Below are 13,679 nucleotides of genomic sequence, written 5' to 3' on the forward strand. Positions count from 1 at the left end.
AGAAGAAAATCACTCTTACCTCTGGAATAGACTCACCTCAAGCTAACCGGTTGTGTAGCACTGCTTGGCTGACTCTGGAATCCTCCCTGGAGTCCCTGCCAACGCAGGAGACTTTGTGAAGGGGTGCATGGACCTCCACGTAGCAGTCCTGCAGATGTTCAGCAGGGGCACACCAGCCAGGAAAGCCATTGTCACAGCGATCGCTCTGGTGCAGTGGGCTCTTGGACGGCCGATCAGTTTGCCAACCCGTAACAGTGCATGATGCAGCCGGAGAGCCACTTTGAGATGAAAGCCTTGGACAAGGCCTTCCCATGGTTCACAGAACCAAAGTTCATGAACAGCAGTGAAGTCTTCTGAAAACTCTTTGTGCGTGCCACTTAGAACTTCAGGGCACGAGCAACGTCCAGCGAGTGCCAGGCCCTCTCAGCCAGAGACGAAGACTTCAGGAAAAAACAGGTAACATCAAAGGTTCGTTGAGGTGGAAATTCAGACTGAACCTTCGGCATGAAACAGGGGTGCATCTGCAGCACCACCCTCAATTTGTGGAAAGTCAGGAATGACTGGGGCTGGAACTGGGTTCTGATGCGCTGTCCGCTTCACTAGCGTATTGGCCGACCTTGTCAAAGTCACCACAGTGGCCTCGCATCTCAGAAGGAGGGATACCTTCAGCGCTGTGGGGGCTACCCTCTATGGGTCAGCCCCTTTTATCTTTCGAGAGAGCAGACGCCACCAGCTCTATCGTCGACAAAGACTTTTCCTGTGCCGCCTGGGCCTTCTTGGGCAGCTCAGCCTTCTCCTTCATCCGTGGCTTCTCGGGTTTCTCCCGCAGCTTAGCCGGGTTGGACGACTTCCTCTTCAAGGAGGAGCTTGACTGCCAGCCGGCAATCGAGGCGGAGGGTGATGTCGATCGCGCCCCGTCTGCCGTGGGACCCGCTTCCGCTGCAACCCCTGGTGGACCCGGGCTTGCAGTGCTTGGTTTCAGCTTGGGCCCCCACGGATGAGGCGCCCTCATAGGACTCAGAAGCCCGCTCCTCGGACCGACTGGCCTTGGGTGAGGCATGCCCCTGCTCAGGGCACAGGGCAAAGGTCTTGGCATTTAGCCATGCCGCCAGTCTACTGTGCCTGTCCTTTGTCAACTTCTTGGAGGATCCGCAGCATATCCAGCAATATCCTTCCTTGTGGTCCAGATGCAGGCAGTAGAGGCATTGCAGGTGCTTGTCCTCCACAAACACATTTCGGAGCCCGCACTCTATGAGGGAACTTGCTTCTTTCTTCTCTTCCGTCATGGTTGGAGGACGCGAAGTTGGCCCGATGGCCTTCTAAATCTTTGATGATATTCGCCCTTGAGGGGCGCTGAACTTCACAGACAACGGATCCCTGCTATCGGCATATGGAGAGAAGAGCACACAGGCTCTTTTTAAACAAAAATAGAAACTTTTTCTGCAAAAAAACAAAAAGAAAACATAGAAGTAGCTTTCAGAGCAAATTCGAGGACTCCAACACTGAAACGTGCAGTCAGAATCTAAAGATGGCTGCCAGAGGAGGGGGTTAGGGAGACGACTGTCATTGGCTGGGGGCAGTATGACCCAGAGGACAGCGATTGGTTTATGGGAAATACAGTTTGTAAGTGAAAGTGAAATTTTTTTTCTTTTACCAAGGATTCTCAGCCTGATGACAGGGAATATACATGAGAATGTGAATCCATGCCAGATCCCATGCTGGAGAGATGTCAGTTTTCCCATGACAAATGAACAAAAGCCAATGTAGTGAAGCTGAAAGCTGAAGACTTCACTGCACAGCAAAAAGAGCAGGTCAGATTCAAAAATAAAAGCACAAAGTTTGGGGTCCATAAAAATGGAGGGAAACGTCCTGTAAAGAGAAGTCTTTCCTAACAGGCTACCGCCCCATAAGGTAGGTGGGTATTAAAGACAGTTTTAACATTGCGCAGATTGAGTATAATGCAGCACTCACCCGTTGAGGAGGGCCATGGATCAGCGCACGGTAGAAGCAGGTGGTCTGTGGATAGAGTGCCAACACCAGTTGGTCCTTCTGGAAGAGTGCCTCAGGGTCAGTCTCTGGATTGGCCTTCCACTGTGGAAGGGGGATTATGCGGCGCCGGCTCAGCGTGTGACGCCTGCTGGAGAGAGAACCATAACTGGAGAAACAGGGCACCAAGAACCAGCATACAAACCGTAGTGGGCTTAAGTAAATAATTGTCTCTAAATGCCCTGAATTACACAGACCATGCATAATCTCAAATGTAAACTCTAACAAACATTGCAAGGAAACTGCCCTGGAAAACGGTGAAGAGCATATCACGACAATCCCTCATGCAACTCTGCTACTGACATACTAAGAGCAAGTAGGTCTGACAATATGCTTCCTAGGGCCCCCAGTGCTTCTGCTATAAATATGCTACCTGCAGAACCAAGCACATTTGTAAAAGGAACATCCTATGTAGAGTTTAGCCCTGCCGCCATAACCATCTTTCCTAAATGCTCAGAGCTAAGGGCTCAGAGCTTTTGCTGGAACCTGTACAACTCCCAAACTCCAAGGAGTCTGGTTCCGACGCTCTGGTCACAGAGTGACAAGTTAGGTGTTTGCGTTTGGAGCGACCCTCACAAGGGTTACATATTGGGCTTATAATTAATCTACATTATGTTGCTCAATACCTTGTATGGTCGCTCTACTTTGATGGAGTCAATTTCAGAAACAGAATTCAGCTCTGGGGTATTGTTAGGACAGATTTCCTTTTTGCATCTTTCATTCCATAGATTTATATAGGACCATCATTCTTCTTGCTTTTTTTTTTTTTAACACAGTCCTGACTTTTATTTTAGACAATTCCTTCTGCTTTACTTCCGTTTGCCTGTTTTGCTCATTTTTATGGAAAACTGACTAGTTCCCAAGACAGTCAGCACTGAGAGACAATGGGCCTCATTACAAGTCAGCTGGTCCGGAAACAAAGGTGGTGGTAAATCCGCCGCCACCATTGTTTCTGGATCGGCTGATTCTGAGTCCTGCAGGCGGGAGTAACACCACCTGCCTGCAGGCGGACATGGAAACACCAGCTCTGTCATAGACAGAACCAGTTTTTCCATGGTCCCCATCGAGTCCTATAGGACTCCATGGGAATGGGGATTTACAGAATTCCACCTCCAGAATTACCGGGTCACCAGGGTTGTAATGCATCAGTGATTCTGGCAATCACAGAGGTGGAATGGTATTACGGGTCCAGCAGCAGCCTGACGGTTTTTCCGGCACGGCTACAGCCGGACTCGTAATGAGGCCCAATGTCTCTCGTAATGGATTCTTGTATTGTTACAATTGCACACATCACCTTACAGTGAAGTTAGGAAACTTTGTATCCTATCTTTTTATATAATTAATATTTGGTTGCTTTTTATACGTGCCCAAGACAAGCTGGTGGCAGCTGTGATTTTTTTTACCATGTTTGTGTTCATTTACTTGAGCACTTTTGCATTTATGGCTAATGGCTACTAAAGGTGGCTAAAACCTAAGATGGCCGTGCCACAAGGTTTTTCGCATGTTCTTTGGCCATATAGATCTCTGGCCTTCTTTCCTGCCTTCTCAGTTCAGGAAATGCCATATTTGGAAATCACTTTCCAGGGAAAGCTGTGGCTTACACGAGCTAAGGAGCGTTGTGTGTGTGTGAGAGCCAGAGGAACAGGATGGGAATACGTACTCCCAAACAACATCCTCTGGTACCTGAAAGTCTGTTGTTGGGCAGATGAGATGACACGTGGTTGTCTATGATTGGACAACCCCTGGATATTTAATGGTGCAGATCCTTACTATTGGCGGGCTTTGGTTTATGCCCAGCCTGAATTTTGGATAAAAGGAGGGCTCCTGCAACTGTTCATCAGATCATCGTTGGAACAAAGTTTCTACTTGGACAAGCAGCACGCTTACAACCCAAAGACGACTCCTGCAGCTCATCAGTATCAACTCCAGTGTTGTCTCGGTGAAGCCCTGCTCCTCTGTCTTGATCTCAAGGCCTTTGTTGGTGCTTCGACCCCTGGACTGGTGGGAACAACCAATCTCGACCCATGCTCGAGGAACTGTTCCGGCTGAGCCTTCAGAAGTGTCCCTTTACCAACCGGTGGACTGACTAGCTTGATCCTGGGCTACTGCGCTGCAGCCATAGTTCAGAGCAGAGCCTTGGAACTTGGCAGATCAACAGCTTGTGCCACAAGTCGCTTGCTCCTACGTTTTCAGCCGCCTCACTCCAAGGGAAGCTACGCTGTGGCTGCTCCTGTGTTTATAAGATCCTGCGCTATAAGATTGCCTTTCGATGCCCGCCGTGGTGACCTTTGTTTGATCTTGTACTCTTCATGTCCCAAGGTGTCCCGTAGACGTATCTCCCACAGCAGGCTTCACTTGTCTTCATTTGGGTCTTCAACTGGAAGCTGTCTGGAACAGATTCCTGGGCACTGCAAACAACCGAAACGAAATATTGTGCAACAAAAGTACCTCTTTCTGTCTATACGACACTTGTGGTAGAAACAAGTCTGGAGCGAAGTCTGGTACCTTCAAACATGGTGGTATCCCATCCGAGAACTCAGAGGAACGTGGATTGACTTTATGGCAGGTGGGCCTATTATCACAGCATCGGACACTCACCCATATTGCACTGCTAATTGAGTCAAATGCAATTCAATTTCTCCTAATGGTGAATGTGCTTATGTTTTATAAGGATTTTGTGTGACAATACTTACCAGGCCTGTGATTTTTCTGTGCATAGTGTGTAAAGTGAAGGCCTAATAAATAATTGCATTTTTATATACTTACTGTATAACTTGAATTATTGGTCTTGCGTTGTGTGGACTCATTTTAACCCTAAAACACACTTACACCCTTCGCAAGACTAAGACGCGACAGCTCTGTTGTGTGACCTTGATTGGGTTTTGGCTAACCTCATTGTCTTTCACCATAATATGGTAGCCTTCCAAAATCTTCCAACCAGGGCTGATTTGGAAACAATCTGTTAAGGAGATTCTTCATTTTTAAGCCAAATCCCCTCAACCTGTGAGACCCCCGCCCAGCACTTTTTGCTGGATTCCTGGGATTTTTCTCTTTTCTCCTCAGTGAGTGGGAGCCTTTTTTTCACTCGTTCTTTTGCTCCGACTACGGGAACCTTTATTGATTATTTTTCTACTCTAATTTATGGAGTCATGCTTTCCTCCATATTTCCTAAGGCATCTGCAATGTACTTTTGCAGCACACAGCCAATTGTGTGCAGTGTTTCTGGGGGGCCCCTCTGTGCTTCCCTTTTTATTTTATTCACCCTGTGTAAACTAATGTTCCCAAGGATAGGGGGATATTTTTTTATCCTTCTTACCTTTTCTTTTGTGAGATCAGCACACACCACCTCATGTGGAGTGCTGAGGGATTACACTGTATCCCCTTTCTCACTGCTCCTATAACAGTTATGTTACAGTGACAGGTAAACCTGAATGGCTGGTGGCAGTGGATACAATCTACTGACTTGTCTGTGCATTTCCTTCCCTGGCAGTGTTCACAGCCGCATTAATGCACAGAAAGGTCACCATTGACCCACAAAGAGGGCTGTCTTCTTTTCCCACCATATCTTGTTTGCTTGTCCTTTCTTGGTCCTTCTTCTGCCATGCCAAGTAGGGAGAGGTCCTGGTTTGACTTTTGTCTTCGGTGGGAATCCTCTGTGAAGCCCAACGAGGTTCCAGAGTGTCTGTGAGGACAGGAAGCAAGGGAGGATCCCGAAACTCCACTGGTCTCTGTCTTCTGGCATGCCTGCCTGGAGCCTGTTTCAACTGGGAGATTGGCTGTCCTTAAAAGACAGTCCCACCCAAAGTTTCAATGTAGCCATGAGTGCAGATTGTCTGGGTCCCTAGATAAAAGGCTGGATTCCTGGTGCAGAGTCGACCACTGGAACTGAAGATACAGAGAAGACGACCAGAGATGCTGCAGCACCTTCCAGCAACCTGAGAAGGCTGTTGAAGTGACTGCTGTTGCCCTGACCCCATTTTCGAATAGACAGGGAAGTTCCGAAGAGGACGGCTTCCTACCTTAGAATGGTAGGCATAATCAGTCATAATACTACCTTTAATTTGGGAAATCCCTCGACGTCCTGTGACCTTCCAGAGCTGCAGAACACCAATGCCAGGGGACCTGCAAACACTTCGCGGTGCATCATCTTGCCACCAACAAACCCTCCCGAAACTCTGGTGGACACATTCATGACCGCCATAGGCAAGGTCCCACTCATCACCATAGCGCAGGACTGAGCAAGTGAGGCGAATTAACTGACCAGTAACCATTATTTCCTTGGTGTTGCTGAAACGGCGCCAAAGCTACAGATCTGCGTTGGAGCACAAAGTGTACTTTGCTGGAAGCCTCCTCTCTCGACCACTGCTGCAAAATCCCTTCCAGAGCCCCTCCTTTTGTCACCACGACAAAGGAACAAGAGACTGGGTCCGCAGCTGCTACATCGTGAAGGCATCCAGCTTCATCATCTTCATCACTCCTCAGGTACTCTGGGGTTCAGGGAAATACTTACCTTGAGTCTTTCTGTCACTCCTTTGCTGCTGGAGTGCTGATTCCAGTGTGTGGGTGTTTGCCCATACACGTAGGCCCGACCTAATGCTTGTGCGCCTTCAGGGAGCTTACCAACAAAAGCTTGCTACTTACTTGTAACTGAAGAATCATTTGGAACTTTGACTTTTCTACAGCTGTGCCTTACCTGTTTTCCCTCCAATCTGACTTTGAAGAACTCATACCTACATATGAATGGACTGCTAAAGCATTAAGGAGTCTGAATATTGAAAAGTGTTTACCTGCTAATGCTGGTGCTGTTCATTCATTTTATTCCTTCAAAAGAATATTTTGAGTAGCTATAACAGTGGGTTTTGCATAGCTTTGAATTGCATACACTGATCTACTAACCTATATTATTATATTGGTTTTCTATTGTGTTTATTACCTTTGAAATATTACTTACCTATCTGAAGATTTATCTTTGTCTTGTGCATATATACAATAAATAGCTATTTCAATATAACTATAAGTGTGTACGTGTTTCTTTGGGCCTATGTATTGTCTAAGTTCTACCTACATTGACCTACAGCTCACATCTCCTTCCTAAAACAAGCATGGCTGCTCTGCAATACTACCAAAACCTTGAGTGCTACATACTTATAGTAGACGTTAGGGGTATATGTAACAAGGGATGGGGTATATGTAACAAGGGATACATTTTATAGAGTACTCCCATAGGTGGACTTTGGGAAAACTCCATAACACCATCTAAACAGTTATGCATGGCCAAGTTAGTATGACCACCTTGCTTTGTTCTTCCTATATTGCTTTTAGAATGAAAGTCTAGTCCCTTATATTTTTCTGAGGAATCGGTAATGAGGCACAAAACAGTTGCACATCAGCTACCACAACAAGTTACTATCTTTTTAGGTGACTTTACTTTTCAAGAGTTGATATTTTTATGAGGTCAGTTCCCTGCGATCAGTTTCACTGGCTACCAATCTTTGTTTACATGAGTCATTCTATTGATGAAGTTGATTGACATTGACACTTCAGCTCAGAGTGAAGACCAATGTATAATATGCTTTGTTAGTGTTTTACGGTATAGAGAACTTGGATTTTGGGTGCTTCTTTTGTAACCTTCATTAAGCTTTGTCCATTCTCCCATTCCTATTTTTGGATTTGTCCTTAAGGGGCCAAAACCCCCAGAAGGTGTCACAGCACTTTAAAAAAAATGGCCATGATTGGTTAGATGTCTGAAAATCGCTGCCACGATCACTCTCCAGCTCCGCCCCTTCACTCCCTTATGGCAACAAAGCCTGGTTCACTCCGTTCTTGAGAAAAGACAACCTATGACATTCCTTAGGAAAACTAATCTCCACCCTAGCACTTTCTCACTATGCTTTAATTTAATCAAACATCCATTGTGGATGTACTGTTATTTAAAAAAAATAAAAAAATAAAATAAAAAGGCTTTATGTGACCAATATTACTTACCCAGTAATAGTCTTTTTGTAGCTTGTATGTGATAAGTAACATGCTATGCATATTACGCCATCTGGTAGTTGGATCGAGTATTACATTTTTTTAAATAAAAAAAAACTGGGGGTCAACAAGAACGTTGCTGTAACTCTAACCCTATCCTACGTGTACAGAGACCCACAATTCTTCTAGTGTCAACATCCTTAGATGGTTTGCTTTTCCTGCCCGGAGTATATTATTTGTATTGTAACAGAGTAATGTTTTGTTAAAAGCATGCGACTAAGCAAATACAAGCTATAGAAAGACGATTACTGGGTCATCTGAGCTTGTGGATCTGCTTAGATGGACATGCTGTGCATAGATAAGCAAGCAGTACTTGAAGCAAGTGGTGGCTGAGAAGTAGGAACAGAAGAAATTAGGTGTTTAAGAATTAATTGTGCCAAGTGTGAATCCGCTCTTGCCTGTTTCTCTACACTATAGCGTTATTTAAACATATATATCGAGCTACAAGTTGCAGCCTTACAAATCTATTTTAAAGTGACATTAACAGTGAAGGCTAAGGGTGCTGCATTTGGAGTCAGCTCTTGCAGTAAATGGTAGTGTTTTATGTGCTAGTGTGTAGCCCATTTGGATACATCTAAAAATCCATCTTGAAATGGTGCCCTTCGAAACGCCCCCTCCACCCACGGAATGCTGCACATAAAACAACAAAGATCTAGCATATCTTTCGTATTTGTTTAATTTTTGTTAAGGTAGAACCTTATTGCTCTGCATCCATCTAGTGTGTGTGATGCCTTTCCTCCCTACTCTGAGGGTTGGGGAAGAAACAAGCTAATGCTGTGGATTGCTTGAGATAGAATTTTGAAATATGTTTGGGTAACAACAGCAAATGTGTTCTGTGATTAATCAGATGTGATTATCACAAGAACCCTGTGCTGGGAGCCTTCTCTTGTGGCCAGGGAAAGTCAGATGCTTCCTGACTCTCTGGTATGGAGTGGGGGAGGTGTTCTGCAGGAAGATCACATGAGAGGGGACTTGGGTCAGGAGAACTGGGAGAACCCTCTAACTTCCCTAGAGACCCTACAGTTTTGATGGCCTATTGTAAAATTGAGGCCTTAGATATAAAAAGTAACCAAAACATTGGGGCCTTCAAGTCCCACAATGGCCTAAGTACTCGGATGAGGAAGAGGGACTCAGAGGCACAAAACTGCAGCATGAAGTCTAGTGGTTCTGATGACCCACACTTGTGTGGGACCTTTGAATATTTAAGGCCCCCTCAGGTGCGGGCCATGAGAACAAGGAGGTGGAGCAGTAGCATGAGTTGCCAGCTGCAGTAGTAGCAGCAGAAGTAGAGCAACGAAGACGCCAGAGCCGCCGCTGTCTTTGAAACGGATTTCAGTCCTCAGGAGTTGAAAACGAAGTGCAGAGTTCACACAGCGGGAAGCAGTATTTTGACAGGCTGTCCCGATCGAGAGACAAGCTCTCCTTATTTCGTGCCTGGTTGAGTGCTGGAGCAGCAAGACGGGCTCCTTTTCAGAGCGTGGCGGGACGCAGGAACATGACAAAAGCTTTCAGACATTCAGGAATCAACAGAAGAAGCAGAGGCAGTGGTTTGAGAGGACGCGTGTTTGTTTGTTTGTTTCTTTTATTTATTTGTATAGCGCTCGGGACCCGTAGGTAGAAGGGCGCTTAAGGAAGCGGTTACAGGCATAAGATATACATTTACATAGTACAACAATTTACATGGTACAACAATTTACTTATAATACAGGCATGGTTGCGATTAGAGAGTGCAGGTAATTTCTACTCTTTGTTCAGTAACCAGCCAATGACATGTTTCCTAAAGATCGGAAAAGACTCAATAGTTTTAATGTTGAGTGGTAGGGTGTTCCAAAGTTGGGAGGCTAGCACTGTGAAGCTAGCTCCTCCTGCTCTTTTTAAGGCAAATCTGGGCACTAACAGGCATGAGGAGTTTGATGATCTGGTGGTTCTGGAGGCGGATTTTAGAGTAAATTTATTAGTGAGATACTGTGGGGCTAGGTGGTTTAAGGCCTTGTAAGTGAGGCAAATGGTTTTGAGGACGATATTTTGCTGCATGGAGAGCCATTTACACGCTTTCCTGGTGGTGGAAATGTGCTCACGCCTTGGGACGTTGAGTGCTGCGCGTAGAGCATTATTTTGGAGAACCTGGAGTTTGTTGGTTATGGATTGGTTGGCTCCTAGGTACAGACTATTGCAATAGTCCAGTTTGGACTGAATGAGTGCTCTAGCAAGAGTGAGGCAGCTGTTGGAAGATAGGAAGGGTCTGCTAGTGTAACGCTCACCTGATTCCCGTAGAGGCGCCGGTCTTGACTGGGCGTATACCGTATCTTCAAAGGTGATGTGTAACACACGGCTGGCTCTTTGGGCTGTACCTCTGTGCACTGTATGTCTGATTCGAAGGGTAAGATGTCTGCAGATAGAAAATATGGGATTAGTGAACTGGGTTATTGAATGTCTCTCTCTTCTTCCCTTTCTCTTCTCCTGTAGAACCCCGAAGGTTAACGCTCTCACCTTAGGTAAGTGAACGCCGTGCTCTCCATCTGCCTCGGGGCAGGGTGCTGTAACCAGTTTCTTCACTGGATAAGGGGAGCAGGCCTCTTGACTTCAGAGGACTGCTGTCCGTCGTTTACTGCACCAACGGTAAGTTTCGAGTAATTCTAATGTCTTTAAAGTCTTTAGTAATGATGTCTCTTGTTTTGCAGGGTTCCGGCGATGGTGGATGACGGGCTGAAGTGAGTTGAAGATGGAGCCCGTGTGATGAATAGAAGCGCCTGGAAGCACGTAAGTAAGCGCTTGTTGCCTGCTTCACGATGCGCTCTAACTGTCTTTTTATTTTGCAGGTATAAGTTCGGAGCGGCTGCAGGGTGCCGGAATACCCACTGGGTTAGATGTGGAAAGGAGTAATGGCACGTGAGTATTAAAGTTCCCCAATGTCTTTAAACGCACCTTGTTTTGTCTTTCAGATGCGGGATGCAGCGCCGAAGGCCTCCGGAGCGTGCGAAGAGTTGGTAAGCTTTTGTCTTTCAGATGCCGGAATGCAGTGTGAAGACCTCCGGAGCGCACGAAGAGTAGGTAAGCCTTTGTCCTTCAGATGTCGGAATGCAGCGCGAGGCGTTGGTGACAGCCGATGGACCAGGTAAGTGAAGAGCTGTCACTGAAGACCGTAATGCTAACCTGTTCTTTCTTGTCTTTATAGGTGTTGCTGAAGACTGGATTCAGGATGGGGTAAGCCTTTTTCCTTAGGCCCAGGATCAGATGCAGAAGACACGATGAGCTTTCTGCTGCAGAGGATGCAGAATAACGCAAAGCAAGATTCATCCATCGGGTGTGGTTTAAATAGCCTCCTGAAGTGCTTAGCTGTCTCCTTCCACAGCCACGCCTAGGTAAGAAAAGAGTTCCTGCTTTCCAGAAGAGTTCCAGTGTTCTGAACCTAGGGAGTGGCTCCTGCCCCACCCAACAGGAAAAGTAGTTCCAAACAGAAGAGGATCAGAGGCTCAACTGGCAGGCAAGTAAGCAGCATGGTCTGCTGCAGGTAAGTCCACCCAAGCATTATGAGCCCGGCGCTTCCAGCGCTGGGACTGGGCATATTTATGAGCCTGGTGCCACTGGCGCCAGGACTGGGTCCAAACGGTCCCAATTGGGACTGGTTGGCACTCGGAACCTGGGTTATGGATCTGCTTCCAAGGGAGTTGGGAAAACCCTGACCTTTTGGAAGCAGAGATCATGACAGTACCCCCCCTCAAGGCCCCTCCCAAACCGGGCTTCTCCGGGGGTTTTGGCTTGTCAGGAAATGTTCGGTGAAATCTTTTGATTAGGCGAGGAGCGTGGACATATTCAGCAGGTTCCCAGGATCGCTCTTGGGGGCCGTAGCCTTTCCAGTCAATTAGGTAAAATAGTTTAGATTTGGAGATCTTGGAGTCCAGAATGCTTTTGACTTCAAACTCGAGTTCTCCATCAACTATGATAGGTTTTGGAGATTTAGTTAGTCGGGTTTGAGGTTGCATGGGTTTTAATCGAGAGACGTGGAAGACCGGATGTATCTTCATGTGCGGGGGCAAGTCCAACTTGACCGCTAGTGGGTTTACTATGGTAGTGATGGAATAGGGACCAAGGTATCTTGGGTTGAATGTGCGTGGCCCTTTTAGAGGTAGATGTTTGGTGGATAACCAGACTTGGTCCCCTACTTGATATTGAGGGGCTTCCTTCCGATGTTGATCTGCTCCTTTCTTGTATTGTTCTTTAGCCCTTTGAAGGTGAGAAACAGCTTCCTTAAAGGCTTGGGTGATTGTAGAATGCAGGTAGTCTACTGCTGGTGTTTCAAGATCTTGGAGGGGATCCAACTCCGAGGTTCGAGGGTGACTGCCGTACAAAAGAAAAAACGGGATTTTCCCAGTTCCCGAATGGACAGAGTTATTGTAGGCATATTCGGCTATCCAAAGGATGTCTTTACAAGTTTTTTCAGTTTGTTGCAGCATGCAGCATAAATACTGTTCCAGAGTTTGATTGGTCCTCTCGGTTTGTCTGTCGGTCTGAGGGTGGTGACTGGTCGATAGTCTCACATCAATTTGAGCCGACCGACAGCAACTTCGCCAAAAATGAGAAATAAATTGACTACCTCGATCCGAAATTAGAACCGAAGGAAAACCGTGCAGTCGGACGATGTTTTCGAGAAATTCTCGGGCCAGAGTTGCTGCTGTTGGCAAGCCTTTGAGTGGAATGAAATGCGCCATCTTGGAGAATAAGTCCACGATTACTAGAATCGTATTGTATCAGGAGCATGGAGGTAGATTGGTGATAAAGTCCATAGAAAGCGTATGCCAAGGGCGAGGTGGGATGTCAATAGGGCGTAAGAGGCCTGCTGGTCTTTCCTTTTGACTCTTGTTTTGGGCGCATACTCCACAGGACATTATAAAGTCTCTGATATCTTTTTTCCAAGACGGCCACCAGAATTAGCGCTTGATCTTTTCTGAGGTCTTGGCTATACCGGGATGTCCTTCCATTAAAGAATCGTGATAACAAGAGATTACTTTTTTCTGTAAATCTGTGCTGGGTAGGTATAATCGTTCTTGGAAATACAATAAGTTGTCCTTTACTGCAAAGTCCTTTCCCTGCAGATGCCAATTCTGTATGTCTGCTGGAGTTACAAGTTGCCTGGCTTTATCCTTAACTTCCTCTATGGATTGTGTGGCGATTACACCCAGAATTCTTTGTTCGGGAATGATTGGTACAGGTTTAGGGTTGATCAAGTGTTCTTCCACTCCCATCCGAGAAAGGGCATCAGCTTTACCGTTTTTTGTACCAGGTCGATAGGTAATTATGAAGTCAAACTCGGCAAAGAATAATGCCCAACGGAGTTGTCTAGAGGATTGGGCTTTTGCGGTTTTCAAATATTGCAGGTTTCGGTGATCCGTAATCACAGTAACGGTGTGTCGGGCCCCCAGCAGATAATGCCGCCAAGCCTTAAAGGCAGACTTGATAGCCAGAAGTTCCTTGTCAGTAATCGTGTAATTGATTTCAGGAGGCGAGAATTTGCGGGACCAAAATGCCACGGGATGCAACTGATTGGTTACCGGGTCCTTTTGTGATAGAACTGCCCCCATGGCAAGGCTTGAAGCATCAGT

The 13,679-nt window shown here is 46.3% G+C and overlaps 1 protein-coding gene across 2 annotated transcripts in view; it reads right to left on the reverse strand.

Moving 5' to 3' along the window:
- The window catches only part of SGF29 (SAGA complex associated factor 29), a 340,015-nt gene that overhangs the window by 76,088 nt on the left and 250,248 nt on the right, over window positions 1-13,679 (reverse strand). Inside the window, exon 9 of one of the 2 annotated variants that reach the window (XM_069652089.1) lies at window positions 1,972-2,134. In XM_069652089.1, coding sequence (XP_069508190.1) covers window positions 1,972-2,134 — 163 coding nt within the window. Of the gene's footprint in view, window positions 1-1,971; window positions 2,138-13,679 lie in introns of both variants that reach the window. The other variant, XM_069652088.1, reaches the window with a different exon arrangement.

This window comes from Ambystoma mexicanum, chromosome 3p (genome assembly GCF_040938575.1).
Source record: "Ambystoma mexicanum isolate Mex_15411 chromosome 3p, UKY_AmexF1_1, whole genome shotgun sequence".
NCBI lineage: Eukaryota > Metazoa > Chordata > Amphibia > Caudata > Ambystomatidae > Ambystoma > Ambystoma mexicanum.